This window comes from Acinonyx jubatus, chromosome C2 (assembly GCF_027475565.1).
Source record: "Acinonyx jubatus isolate Ajub_Pintada_27869175 chromosome C2, VMU_Ajub_asm_v1.0, whole genome shotgun sequence".
NCBI classification, from domain to species: domain Eukaryota; kingdom Metazoa; phylum Chordata; class Mammalia; order Carnivora; family Felidae; genus Acinonyx; species Acinonyx jubatus.
In genome coordinates this window covers 80,162,546-80,177,298 of record NC_069384.1, presented here as the reverse complement: position 1 = coordinate 80,177,298, position 14,753 = coordinate 80,162,546, and the positions used below count along the sequence as shown (strand labels likewise).

Sequence of the window (14,753 nt, the reverse complement as noted above, 5' to 3'; positions counted from 1 at the left end):
TCAACCTATGCCCAGGGTCACCCCCAAACACTGAGGTTTAGCTAAGTTCTCTAAGAGGAAGTGGCACTTTTCCACTGGTGGGAATGAGTTTTCTCCCAACATACTGGCGATGAGAAAGGGGAAGATAGGTCTGATACACAGAAGGGAAGATGTTTACACTTCAGGGATCAAGTATGTGTGTTTGTATATGTGTGTGTGTGTGTGTGTGTGTGTGTGCGCGCGTGTGTGTAAAGGTGGCGGGCTTATCAAAGAGTTTCCTCATAGAGTTTTTTTCATATTGGTCCCCCAAATCTGCTGATTTCTGAGCCTGATAAATCCTTAAGAGGGAAGAGAAGATTCTTGAAGCGGCCAGGAGTAGCCCTTCAGGGTAGCAGGGCTGGGGGAAACCTTGGGCCTGGTGGGAGACCCATAAGAACAAGGACCCTGCCCCCTCTCCTTTGGCCGCAGCATTTACCCCAGGTAAAGGCAAGATCATTGAAGAGGGAAAGTCTTTAGAGCCCCCTTGTTTGGTAGACAGAGAAAGAGAGGCCCCAGAAGGCTAAAGGACATGCCCAAGGCCATGTGGCTGAGACAGGACTGTAGCCTACTCCCCATGTTGCGCTTGTTTCCCAGGCAGGGTTTCATTCCTCACACCATCCTGGCATGTGGAATGGCTCCCTTCCACAGCAGCCTCTATGGGACAGTTGCCAGACTTTTCCAAGACAGGAAGGTCTTGTTTTCTGTAGAGAAAGAAAAGCATCCATCAGAAACCGCACCTTAGCAGTGGCTTCTTTGGGATTATGATTACTTGCTAACAATATCACTTTCTCTGAGGTATCTACCGAGCGTTGAGGGTGATGGTACACAGAGGCACAAAAGGTTGCTTCTTCTCATTCTGTGGAAGAGGGCAGCTGTGCTGTAAGCTGGGTCAGCAACTTGCTGTAGGACCTTCTTCTCTTTAGTCGGATCTCCTGCCTCTTGTCATCTGGAGAAGAAAGGAAGGAAGAAAATGGTGCAGGTTTTGAAATCTGCCTCCTCGTCAGGCGACCCACCCGCTAGGCCCACTACCCACACTGCCTCTATCAGCTGTAAGCAATCTTGGCAGGTTTGTGCAGATCAAAAAGGGCAACATTTGGAGCATCAGGCCCTGTCCAAGTGTAGACCTGGCTTGCCTCCTAACCAGAGGCCTGGAAAAACGGCTCTGGAGAGGAATTCTGCATATAGTGGCATTGGAGCCAGAGCTGAATGACCACCATTTGTTATTCAACTACAATCGACAGAGCACTGACATTGTGCTATGCTAGCTACCAACTCTGTGTGCAAGGCTGAACTTGATGACATGGAAGGAAGAGCCTTTCCAACAATAGGGGGCTGACTCCAAAACTCCCTGCTCAAAGGACTTTTTGTGTTAGTTGAGGTAGTTGATCAGAAATCACGACTCCAGTAGGGTTATACTTGTGGGTTCTTTCTTATTCTCTTTTTGTTGATTTCACAGAAACTAAACCTACTTAATTGCTATGGTCTCTGGTCCTTTCTTTGTTCCTGGCTCTATTGTTTTCATACTGAAGCTCATATCCTCTGGTCTGGGATGTTTGGCTATGCTGTTTTGCATTAAACTCCTCAGTGGTTCTATACCCACAAAGGTGCTTTAGGCCTGAGACATGACCCAAAAGGAAAAGAAAAAGGAGCGTATTATTGAACAGAGGGGTTTCAGTTAGGTAGTGGAGATAATTTCTTGATGTGGAGAAGCTGTAAGACACTTGAATACATTCTGAAATTGGGCTCGGGATGATGTTCTCTGATCTTTCCTGGGCCTTTTCAGCACAGACTTGCCTGGAGATAACAAAGTGGGCAAATGTCCCCTTAAGATCCCTATGATCCTCTGATTTTATGTATGAAAGCTCTAAAAATAGAATCATGGGAGGAAAGGGAAGAGAAACATCATGAGAATAAAAGAAAAAGGAAAAAGTGGAAGAAGTGGGCATTGCAGGTGGGTGCAGGTTGGGAAAAGCAGCATGTGCTGGGAAATGGCTGAGAAAAAGCAAGACAGCCATGTTGAAATACGTTAAGAAGTTAGGGTACAGTGCCTGGCAAATCAACATTGGTTAATAACACAGTATTTATGGATGAATAAATGAACCGCCCTCTCTGGCCCCAACCCACGGGTGGGAAAATGGAGACATAATCTGACACTCGCTCAAGTCCCTCCTGCTCCTTGGTGTCAGGTAGGAAGGGGTGCTGGCCCCAGGAGAGGAGAATAATGCTGAGCAGGGAGAGGAGAGCGCATCTCCCCACCTGCCTGTGGGCAGGAAGCATCCTGGGGTTGGTCATAGCCTTGAAGCTCTGGAAGGAGAATGAGAAGGCACAGGCTGAGCTCCCCATGTTGTCTGGCACTGCCCTGAGCTGTCCAGGCCTGGAGCCACTGGGGAGGCACAGTGGAGCCCATCATGGCCAAGGGCCCCCTGGCTCCTCCCTCTCCTCTTCTTCCCTCAGCCGCAAAAGAAGAACCAAATCCTTTCTCCTCTTGGGAGCCATGTAAAACACCCACTGAATTTGGAGGTTGGACTCATGACCTTCCTTTACTTTCTCTCTCTCTCTCCTCGCTTCTCTTTGAGTTTCCAGAATGCAGTTCCCAAACGTTTCCCCAAAGTTTCTTTCCTCCATCAAGAAAATGAAGTCTGGGGAAGGATAGGAGTTTTCGCCAAGTCCTCTGGAGGCAGGATCAATTTCCTGCCAATGAGAACACCTGAAAGATCTGCATAAATGTTTTATTTTTACCTTTGAGGGAAGACAGGAGTTTCCATCCATTCTGTCTCTCTCTGCTCTAGACCCTGCTCACAAACATCTCAGAAGGGACACCTGAGCTGTAGTCCTCAGAGATGTCGAGGAGGCTTCGGCCCTTATTGCTCTCATGGCTCCACTGCAGGGACGGAGGCCATACGGCCTCCTCATGGAAAAGAACTAAGACAAGGGGCTCAACACAAACAGGTGAGTTCTTTTAGATACTATTTCTCCCCCTCCGGAAAACTGTGCCAATTTGAATCACTGGGCTATAGGAAGGAACGCTGTGTTTCCTCCTCCCTGCTACAAAACTACTAATGAACAGGAGTACACATAGCCCTCTCTGTTCTGGGGAGATAGAGAAAAGAAAACTCATATTGCCTAGACAAGGCAAATGTGAGCATGCTCCCGGGAAGGCCTGCCAAGAGCTCTTATATAAGCTCCAGTGAGCTCATGTGTTTTCTCGCCCATCAGCGGATCCTGGGCTTCAGGGCCAGGGGTTAGGCTGGAGGAGGGAGCTCAGGAAAGACTGTGTTCTTCCAAAGAGGGGGCGCTCTGGGAAGAAAACATGTTCCTCCTCTCAGGAGGATGAAAACAATTTTCATTGCCGAGTCAGTCAACATAGACTTGCATTCCTTATGGCAGCAACGTCAGGACAGAAGAAGGTGGTGCTTGTTCTTATGAACCCCATGGGGGAAGCGGTGGTGTGGTGGGGTGTTTCATAAGTCAAAAGAAATGTAGATATGCACTGGGGCTATGGATGAGGAACCTTTTCCTCCCAATGTGTGGAAAGCCAGATGGGTGCTCAGTTTGGTCCACCAGCCACAGACTGGGTATCAGGCCTTAGTTTCCAGTCATTGCCACCATGTAGGCTGTTTTGAATTGGAAACGTATTTCACTTACTGAGACAGGCTGAACATTCTGGAACCTACTGTCACTCATTTTGTCTGCTTCCCTTTTGTTTGCCGGAATCACTGAGATGGCAGACTTTTGCAAGCAAACTACCCAAACACCTTGCCCACCCTCTTGCCCAGAACATCTGCAGGTAGCCTGCCCTGACCCCAGCACAGAGCAAATGGAATGATATCTGCTTCTTTTACTCTTTGCCTATTGAAAATGATATTTTACCCCACATAAGTGAGCCAACGCTTCTCAACCAAGCTTCCCAGACGTTCTCTCAGGAGTTGACACACTTCCAGTTCAGTTATGCCCCAGTGGAGGGGGAGGACCTGTCTGTACATCTCAGCAGCTTACCCCACCCCCACCCCGCACCCACACCCAGTCTAGCGCCATGTTTCTCACAGGATGAGGGCAATAACTACAGTTGTCTTTTATACGATTAAATGAATCTGCAGATACAGTGTTTTACCTGTCCCAAGTAATACTGTGCCCAGTCTTTCTGTAACTATTAATGCTTTAAACAATTTTTATTTCAAAAATAAGAACACGCATTGCTCAGGTAAATTTCTACCTCCCCCAAGTGCTTTGCATTTTCTCTCTGGCATCACTTAGTGCTTATAACACTTTCCCACTTTGTGTCTTTTGAGGATTTAGTTAATGTGCTGTTTCCTCTTTCCAGATCAATCGGGAACGATTTGAATACAGCTAAGACCTTCCTTGGGTTCCACCCAAAACTTTCTCTTCATGAGTGTGTGAGCGATGTCCTGATTAACTTCTTTTTTAGAATATTTATTTACTTTTGAGAGGGAGAGAGAGAGAACATGAGTTGGAGAGGGGTGGAGAGAGAGGGAGACAAAGAATTTCAAGCAGGCTCCAAGCTACCAGCACAGAGCCTGGCATGGGGCTCGAACTCACAAGCCATGAAATCATGACCTGATCCGAAACCACGAATCGGATGCTTAACCAACGGAGCCACCCAGGGCCCCTGTCCTGATTAACTTCTAGGTGTGACAACAGGATTCAGACAGTTGAGGAACAACCGAGCTTACCAGAGCACCCTGACATCTTCTGAGAGCAGAGTGATACACGCAGCCTTTCACATGTAAGGAAGGATCCCCAATAATGATATATGCGTGAGTATTTTGGTGTGAGATGTCATGACACCTGTAATTTACTTTCCAATACTTCAGTAAAAAAGTATGAAACAAATATGGCAAAATGGTAAGAACTGTTGAATCTTAAGTGACAGGTAGAAGTGTTCTCATTATATTCATGACTCTATTTTTCTATGTGTTTGAAAATGTCCGTAATAAAGAGAAATTACTCCCAGATACTCTAATTCAAGGAAGTATGTTTAACCTGGGCAGGTGGTGGGAGCTTTAGGAGGCTGACAGGGAGATGGTAGGAGGTGGGGATTACTTACTCTTCTTAGGTTTATTATCATTACCTTAATGCCTGGTGGGAGCAGAGAGTGATGACAGCAAACCCCAAACAGCAATTTTAATGATATCCTCTGTTCTTAACACCTTCCACGATGTATGTTGCTCTGAGTTAAAAGATCTAGTTAGTTCTCAATCCTTTCACCTCAAAGATGTTGGGGAGAGAGGAAATATTCATCAGGAAAATTTTTCTTTTCTTGAAGATCGTGCCATTTCCTGGTGACCTATTAGTACCAGTTTTCTTTAAAAAATAAAAAATAAAAAAGACAAAAAAGTCACTTCATTAATTACTTTGAAAGTACTGATGCTTAATCCCTCAGCAGAAAATGCACACTTCCTGGAATCTTTTTCTGGATTGCCATTTATATTGTGAGGTTTAGAAGTGCACTTCCTTTTGTCTCATCTAAGGTAAAAAGAAATGACCATTTTATCATCCCTCACCTCGTAGTTCTTGCTAACGTTCCATTTTTAAAAACAATTTTTTTGTTTTGTTTGGAAAGGAAAAAGTTCAACATTTTTTTTTTTTTTGCATCATTCCAGAAGCAGTCTTTTTACTCCAAATTATGATTCATCCAACAGATTTCTAAAAGGACATTTTGGATCTCTGTTCCACCTTTAGGTATCAGTTGCTAAATTCTGAGGCTTGACCACCTGACCTCATTTCACTTGCTCCTGATCTTTAATATGGTCTCTGTGTATCTTTTCAGATGATCTTTCATATTATGTGAACACCCTGATCTGGTGAGTTCTTTACCAGCTGTTCATTGTTGGCTGGATGCTGTCTGAGTAAGGTCCTAGGACACGGCCCAGCTGGCGCGTTGGAGAGAGGGCCTAAGAAGAAGGGAGGGTGAAGTATGCACACACCTTCCACAGCCCAGGTCCACTCCTTCTCAATGAGCCTCTGTGGCTGGCCAAGTGAGTGCTGTTTCCCACCCCAGCTTCGTGGACTCAGATTTCCAGGTTGAGAAGCAAGTCCGCTGAGTCGTGCACAAGGGATCGGTTTGGGGTGGTAAATCCCTGCCACTACGCTTGAAGCTCAGAGTCATCAGCAGTGGCAGTGAGGTGCAAACATGGCTTTGAAGGCAGATACTGACAGATCTGAATCCTGGATCTGCTGCTATGAGATCTGCTCCGTGTCTCAGTCCTTGTTTGTCAAGTAGGGAACTGTATACCACCCACTTCAGGAGAGTTCCTGTGAAGTTTAGCAGTGGTCATAAAAGTAATAGGCTTTGGACTGCACAATAAATGATAGTTATTTAATAAGAGTTTCATTAATGCCTGGACATGTCCCACATATTACCATTAACTCAACTTTAAGCTGTTTTTTTAAAAAGGATTTGTCAGTCCTTTCTTTCATGTTGAACTACAGTGCTCAGCTTCCTTGCCCAAATATCTGCTAAAAAACCCAGTTCTCCATGTCTTTTCATCTTCTGAATCTGTACCTTATTATGCTGATCTCTCACTGTGTTGTAACTCCGCTTCTGTGCTGCCTTTTTATTCTTTGTCCATTCTGACCTGATGGCTAAGAAGTAGATTGCAAATATTTCTGTCTTTCTGTCCAAGTTGAATTTCATATTTTCTGAATCATGAAACTGCCCTCCATGTGACCTAGAAAACCCTTTGATGATCCATATTTAGCTGTGTCCATCATTCAACAGATGTCTGGGTAGTTAGAGGCCCCCATGAGCTCCCTCTACATCCTGTGGTTTCAAGTTCCTGAGCTGTTAGTTAAAAAGCTTTCATCACCTCTACCCCCCCTTCCCCTATCCATTCCAGGATACAGGGACAGATACCCACTTTAGCTATTCATTCATTTAACAAATATTTACTCATTACCTACTACGTGCTTGACACTGCGTTATATGTTCTCTTCTTTGCTTCCAAATTGCATTTTCCTAACTTGACCAGTTTACAGTTGTCCTCATGTTTTCTGATTATTTCTCTAGGATCTGCATGGAACATCCAATCATATGGTCTCTCCTGGTTACAGTGTTTCCTGACCCTTGGGAGACTTGAAGGCTTAACTGCAAACTGCTATGATGCACCTGCCACAGCATCCACAGATTTTAGGATAACATAGGTTCATCGTGGGCTCCATCGAAGGGAGTTTAGCTAGCAGATGAGGCTGCAGGGCTTGGCTTGCCATTCTGCACCACGGACATGAAGAATAAAGTGGTAGCCAGGGTAGGTACCCAGCAAGTTAAGCAGCTTATTTCCAAAAACCCTTGGTTTTCTATGTCCCTGGATTCCTACAGAGATCCCCTTGAGGAAAGATGCCTGTCTGCTTTTTGAGCTCTCTGGATCTTCCCATTAGATAGCTTCTCTTGGCATCTGAAAGGCAGCCTGCCATTCTGTTCTCCTGTGGAATACAGATGGCCCAACCCACGCCTATCACTAATGAGGATCACATGCAGAGCCTTCTTGCTGGAGGCTCCCTTCAACAACCCCAGCCCTCCTTCCTTGTGCAGGCCAGTCACCGTTGACCATGGCATTTATGTCTGAGAAGACAGCTTGCTGCTCTCCCACTCACAGAGTTGGGTAGAAAATCTATTAGGTAGTCCCGGGAAGTGCATCCCATTCACCTAGAATTGGAAACATTGAAGACTAAGTTTTGGCTGTCAATTTGATTGCAAAGTTGAGGTTTGAGGTTCCAGCTGTCCACAGAGGCTGTTGAACTTAAATGTGAACAAGCACTGAGAGTTCTTCAGTAGGAACATGATTAGAGGGCTACACAGAGGTGGACCTGATAGATCAATTTGCCAACGCTGTGTAATCTCACCCAGAATGATAGTGGGATTGGAAACAGATAAGAATGTTAAAAGCACTAAAGTATAGTAGAAAAAACATACATTTTAGTGAGACAGATTCATGTCAAGTCTTAGCTGTTACCACTTACTATCTGTTTGAACTTGGACAAGGTGGTTTACCTTTCTACGCACTAATACCTTTATCTGTGAAATAAGTACAATGCTCCTATCGTAGGCTGTTCTGAGGATTAAATGGGACAGCACATGGAGGCCTCAACGTGATGCCTTGTATCCAGTAAGCAATAAGTGGGCATTCCCTTTCCTGTCTCCATTTCCTGCTTTCTCTCTGCAGTAAAAAAGTTGAAAGATACACTCCAGTATGATGGGACATCAAGTTGAGCTATAAACAATGGCTCCATGTGAAATTCTATACAATTCTGCTCTGTTGTTTTATGTAAAACTTGATTGCTATTTCACATGTGGGATAGTTTCTTTTTCCTTGTTATTGCAAGTCAGATGCAGGCCCGAAATTTGTGACTAGAGGAGTTCCACACTGCTACTATGGACCCCAACAGAAAAGCAAAATCTCTTTTGATTTGAATACTGAACCCCATTCCTTTAACACTCCAAGCTACTGAGAAGAGATAACTACCACTAGCTATCCTCGAGGATGTCAATGATTCTGGTCAATTTTGCCATGTATTAAGTGTGGTCTAACTGATCAGTACCCACCGATCCAGAAATCTCTCCAGGAGTCATTTTCATTCTTTCAGAAAACAAGGGACACTGAGGCTGCTGTTCAAAAGGAAGTAATAGATACTGTTTTAACATTGATGCTTACAAAAACAGTTCTGATTGCTTTTTGGACAAGGTAGATCAATCACTGCTAGTTCCCCACCCAACCAAGTTAAGGCCCATCCTATAAGAGCAGGTAACTCTTCTTCCCCCCAGAAAAAGTCCTTTCCATATTGGGCCAGTTCCAAGAGCAGTCATTCAATTGAATAAAAATCAACCTCTCTATAACTGCATTGTTTAGACCTGATTCTTTTCTCTGGAGCTACACAGATAAAGTCTGACCCCTGGAAGCTATCATGTTTCCCCCAATCCCTTCCTCACCCATGGGACAAAGAGTCCAGATCCTTGATTCTTACTTGAAGAATGTAGACGGGAACAATCACAGAGCAGAAACTAAACAGTGTCTTAAGAATGGAGACTACTTCTCCTAGAGAAGTACTTTTGGGAATCTTATTGCTGAGGATGGTTACTTGCATGTTCCTATCCCCACTGAGGACAAAAAGAAGAAATTGTGGGCGTAAGGCAGTGTTTCTAATCTGTTGATGTTGACAAATAAAGGACTCTATGGTTCTCCATAGTGAGTTTTTAGCGTTAGGCCTCTCTATGTCTCTCCCAGAAAGGGAGCTAGTACTTGATCACGGAACTCTGTTTTCATGGAGCATTTTATGGCTACTAGCATTTTGCGAAACACATCTTAGGAAATTATGGTCTCAGATATGCTGTGGGGACTTAGATGTTTGAAATAACTTCCTGATTGGTTATTGTTAGATCCTGGAACTGGTGGCCAGGGAACACTATGAAGTTTCCTTCCTTGGAGGTTTGGTAGACTCTTCCACCCTTCCTCCCTCCCCTCTCCCCTCCTCTCTACTTTTGATATTAGCATTAGGCACCCACTTGCCTGGGAGTGTTGAGATGTAGGCCTGGGACATAGGGAATCTGGAAGTCTAGATCCTTCCCATCCCCATGATTCTATTTTTATGGATCCAATTGTGGTGTGTTCCACGGAAGGTACAGCCTAGCTGGGACAGGAGGTAACTGAGGGTTTTGGCTAAGAGGAGAGGGGGCTAGAGATGGGAAAAGTTGATGCAATTATTTTTGTCAGGAATTGGAACCAAAGCAGCAGGAGAGAGTAAGTTTTAAGACTCTCTGGCAAAGTAACTTCCTAATCTGTCACTGAGTATGTGTAAAAAAGTGATTAGTGGGTCTCTATATTTATCATGATTACTCACAAATATGTAATTTGCATAATATATACAGCACATTAAGTACTATGTCACCTTATATAATGTGCATATGTATAATGTATATGCATGTTATGTAACGCCAGTCTGGAGGCTCTTCCAGATTCTGCCAAGTATTTCCTAATTTATTTGGCAATTTTAACATATCTTTTCCATCTGTGGAAAGAACTATCTTGAGAGGAGCTGGTCTCTGACCTGAAATATAATCATTCTACTAAGTCTATCTCCATTCTCAACTCACTGGAGGAAATCCACAAAGACCAAGCCATAATGAGATGCAACTCTTAGCTCAACAGTCCAGGGACAACACAATGTATTGAAGATTTTCTGTTTCATTATTTTTATTGCTGGTAGGGTAGAACTGTGGGGGCAGGTGAGAACATGTCTGTGGCATGGTCACAATTAGAATAAGATGAAGACTAAAGGACTGGATTTTGCCCTGCTTGCCTAACTGTGTGACTTTGAGAAGTCACTGAACCCTCATTAAGCTTAATTTTTCTCATTATTAAGATCGGGAGGGTAACACATTCTCTGTCAGCCTCTGAGGTTGCTGGGAAGATCACTAAGATGAGGTACTCTACAGGAAAAAAGCCATGGTCACAGTAGTTAAGGAATGAATTGCAACAGCACATCAAACAACACTGGACTTACCAAGCTGGAAGTGCAATTCCACTGGTGTATTATACTGTGTGGTTCTAAGGAGGCCTTGGGACATGTCTCTCCAGCAACACTGCAAGTCTTATGCACTGGACTAGAGCAGGCCACGGCCACTCTGACTTGTGAGTCACTGAGACTCAGTTCCACCTGTTGACAGTGCTATGTTTTGACAGCCTCAATCTTGGGGGATCAGACATGCAAAAATGTCTGTAAATGTCTCAGAATTAGTGAGCCCACACCTGCCTTTGTTTCGAAATCAAGTGGCTTCCAAGATAGTACCTGTTGTTATTCTGGAGCTTGCTGGTCCATCCCATCACCAAGGATCCCATCATTCAAGACATTCTCCAGACGGCCTGGTTTTCCCCTCACCCACTGTTTTGCACTATTAGGTCCAGCAGGATGGTCCTAGATGACAGCTTCCTTCACAGTTAGGATCAGTGTGTACAAACAGTCTTAATTTCCCTTCCTTGTGCAAAGCTCCTGACCCAGTGCAAGATTAGAGAGAGCTCAGTGGAGCAATGTCTAGTGGGCCCACGTTTCCTCTTAAGAAATCTCAGAGGGGATGGCGGTCCAGTGGAGTGAAGGCGCCAAGGCAAATGTTTCTGTCTAGTAATGAAGTTCTACACAGACTTGCCCTCAGGAAAGGAGGGTGATGCCGGCACCAGCTGCAGGAAGCCCATTGGCCTCTGCCAAGACCCCTCTGGGTACTGGCTGGGAGCACCTTGAAGAAGGTGCCTCAGTCCATCTTGTGAGTCTCCATTGAGGTCATCCCTGCAGCCAGAGGTGTTTCCAGACTAGGAGGCCATGAGGACCATGATGAGTTGACACGTGATAGAGTTTAATTTGATGATCTGTCTAGTGCCTTCAACCCAGACCAACTTCTTACCAGTTCAGGCCAGATAGAATCTCCGGGAAGCATCACGAGGCCCCTATTTTCTCATGTGAGCCTGTCCCGTCCTCACATGGGCTACATGTTCATTCTTCCCTGGCAACCTGGACTCGAATGGAATCATTTCCCAGTGACCAGAAATGACCCTATTCTAAGACGTGCGGGTTCTTTTCCCTAATAAATATCCTCTTAGTGGCACTTATTCTCAAACCACATCAGCTAAGATACCACGGACAAGTCTCTTAACTTTTCAGAGACTCGGTGCCTTTATCTGACAAATGGGAGAGTAAATTCTGTCCAGCGTATCTTTCATGGTTGTTTTGAGAATCCAGAATAGGAATTCTCAGTCTCTTTACAATAAGAAGCTACTTTCACTTCCCTTAAATCTCATGATCACCATGGGGAAATGTGTCTTGACCATGAAATGGTGGAATGGGGGAGTGAAAACTTTCTTTTTCCTTCCCACTTTTCTGTTCCTATTCTACATATTTTTTTTCAGTCAGGAGAAGTCCATCAGTAAATAAATATTTATATATATATAAATATATATGCTACATATATGTACACACACATTAGATCATCAGAAGGGCCTTCAGCTCACACTCTGGGAGTGGTAGGTGCAAAGAGGAAGGTGGGAGCCACCTGATGGTTTGTCTCCTGGTCTTCTCAGCAAAGGGTCCTTCCTTCTCATCTTCTCTGCCTTCAGGAAATAGTCTGCCACCAGGGCTTGGAACTCAAACAGGAAACACGCTTTGGCTTGAAAAAGAAAGAAGCTGGGGGTGGTTTTTTTTCTTCCCTTTTTACACAATATTATGACACCAATTTGAAAAATAAATCCCAGTTTCTCTGCTTTCCCTCCCAGGTGTTCACAGAACTAAGAAAATAAATACCACATCTAAGGTGTGCTGTACAGGCAGCTCTGGGGGCTCTTGGAGCCGTCTCCAAACAAACACACAGGCACCAGGAGAAGGCTTTGGGAAAATAGCAAGTGCCCACTGACAGTGTGGAGAACCAAGAATGGAAACACAGCTTTCCACAGCCTTTCTGCCTCCTCAGCAAGTTCAGGCAGAAGTTGCTGCTTGAAGGACAACTAAGAAACCAACGTGCGCTTGCTGAGCCCTGCCAAGGGTTATGCTTTGAGAGTTGGAGGCTGTTTGTCTCTGTACAGAGGGACCTTTGTGTAAGTTCTCTGGAATGGGAGCGCTTTCCCTTGGCCACATCCGATCTCACCATAGGCAGGAAACCTGCAGCCTGCTTCCTTGTGAGCGTCCATGAGGGACCTTGCAAGACTGGTGGGAAGAAAGGGGGACTTCTCCTTCAGTCTCAGAAAGTCCCACTCAAGGCCTTCTGGGAATGTGGAGGTTGCTGCAAGAGCCAACATCACCCTGGTGGGCCCTGGGTCCATTCAAAATTTTCTGGGGGTCCTGGCTCTGTTGGGGTGTGTCCTTTGTTGAAGAAGAGAGAATGAACGTACGGGAAGGTGAAGATTTCTTCCTGAAGGGTGGCTTTGCTTCCACTGGTTAGAGATGAGTGTGCGTGTGTGCGTGTGCGTGTGTGTGTGTGTGTGTGTGTGTATGTGTTACAGTTTCTTATTTTCTCTCTTGGTTTAACTGGCATTTGGCACGTTGTTTAGTCTTTTGAACGGCTCTTCCTCCTCAGTGAAAAGAAGCTGCTCTTCTGGGGAGGCCCCATCATCATAGGCGCTTGATTCTTGTGAGTAATTTTAATCTAAAAGCAAAGAGGCATAAATGAATTAGTGACATGCAAATCCCAGTAGCCTATGAGAGAGTGAGTCGCAGAGGGAGGAAGGAAGGCCAGCTTTGGGTTGGAAGGAGCCCCATGCAGAAAGGACGACTGTCCTTGAACAGCTTCAAAATTGGCAACTGGACCCTCACTGGGCCTGGAGTTTGGCACTGCTGGAAGTGAGGGGCGGAAACACTGGGGAGAGACAGGTGTGAGCTTCCCACATGGTGATCAGCTCGCACCTGTCTTGTGTCCTTGCTATTCATAGACTCTCAAAATGTCACAGCCGGAGGAGACCTCATGGTCCATCTCATTCAACCTTTCTGCAGGACAGACAAAGGAATGGAGGCCTGAGGCTCCCTTGAGCCTTGGATTAGCCTGGGGTCACACAGAGAGGGCAGAACAGCTAGAGCCCAGTTCTTCAGATTCCTAGCTTCCTCTGCTCCTGGCCCTTCCAGTCTAGGCACTGCAGAAATGTCAACTGGTAACTCATAGCCTAGAGGCTTCATTCCGACATCTGACCCAAGCAACATCATGTGGAAAGTTTCAAGTGAGTCCCTTAGGTGCTTCCTCTTTTCTCAGCTTTCCAGGAAAAAACCAACTTTCATTTTAAAAGCTTTTTTTTTTTTTTTTAATTTTAGGTTTCTTTTTTCTTTTTTTTTTTTTCCTCCTGCAAACTTTAAGTCAATGGGAAGTGAAAGACAGACACTGGTGAATTCTCATTTTTGCCTTTCTTCCCAACCTTATCCTCAGGGCATGGCTTCAGAACGTTAAATCCCTATTTGAATGTGGCCTGATGATGCTGCACATTACTGATCTGCATTATCAGTCCATCAGCATTTATCATGTGTGACACATGTCCAGGGTGGGAAGATGATATGGGAACAAGAGGCACTTAGGATTCAACGACCTGGGTTTGGGTCCCAGATCTCCTGCTTCTTTCTTTGCTGTGAGACTCTGGACGAATCGTTTAACCTTCAAAGCCATGCTTGCTGAACTATACAATGAAGGTAGTAACGTTTGTCCCATTTTCCTCGCAAAGTTGCTGTGAAGATCAAATGGGGGACTGTCAACGAAATCCCACTTTAAGCTGTAAAATGGAATGTAATGCTTAAATAATTGTTATCTTACACTGGAGGAGAAAGATGTATATCAAAAGAAGCAATCTAGGAGCTCATTCTCGTCGTGTCTACATCATTGGAACTGACGGTGTGACCACAGATAACCAGAGAAGAATTCTTGCAGACAGAGACCCATCAATAAGTTTCAATTAATGTAGGATAGACCAAGTGGTGTCAAAAAGAAGTTAGGTAAGGACCGAGAAGAGTCTGAAGGGAGCACTGAGAAGGAATTTTAAGATTTGAAAGGAAGGGAAGGAAAATGTGTTGGTGAAAAGAGAAAGGGAAGGCACTGGATGAATGTATGACCTCGTTGAGTGTGGGGCAAAGGATGAGAAGGGAGGTCAGGGACACAGGTGGGGCAGTTACTCCAGGGCTTTAAAGGGGAGGGGGCAGAGGTTGGGTGTAATGTGAGGTAACAGGGAACCATGATAACTTTTAAGCTGGAGAATAACATGAGGAAG

General features: G+C 44.9%; 1 protein-coding gene across 8 annotated transcripts in view; it reads right to left on the bottom strand.

Moving 5' to 3' along the window:
* Positions 1 to 821: 821 nt before the first annotated feature.
* Positions 822 to 14,753, bottom strand: part of DGKG (diacylglycerol kinase gamma) — a 213,148-nt gene continuing 199,216 nt past the window's right edge. For 5 of the 8 annotated variants that reach the window (XM_053221105.1, XM_053221103.1, XM_053221098.1 and 2 more), the window contains 3 exons: positions 10,534 to 13,156; positions 5,108 to 5,340; positions 822 to 964 (listed from right to left, as the gene is read on the bottom strand). In XM_053221105.1, coding sequence (XP_053077080.1) covers positions 13,058 to 13,156 — 99 coding nt within the window. In that variant the 3' untranslated portion in view covers positions 822 to 964; positions 5,108 to 5,340; positions 10,534 to 13,057. The remainder of the gene's footprint in view (positions 965 to 5,107; positions 5,341 to 10,533; positions 13,157 to 14,753) is intronic. The other 3 variants (XM_053221101.1, XM_053221100.1, XM_053221102.1) reach the window with 3 other exon arrangements.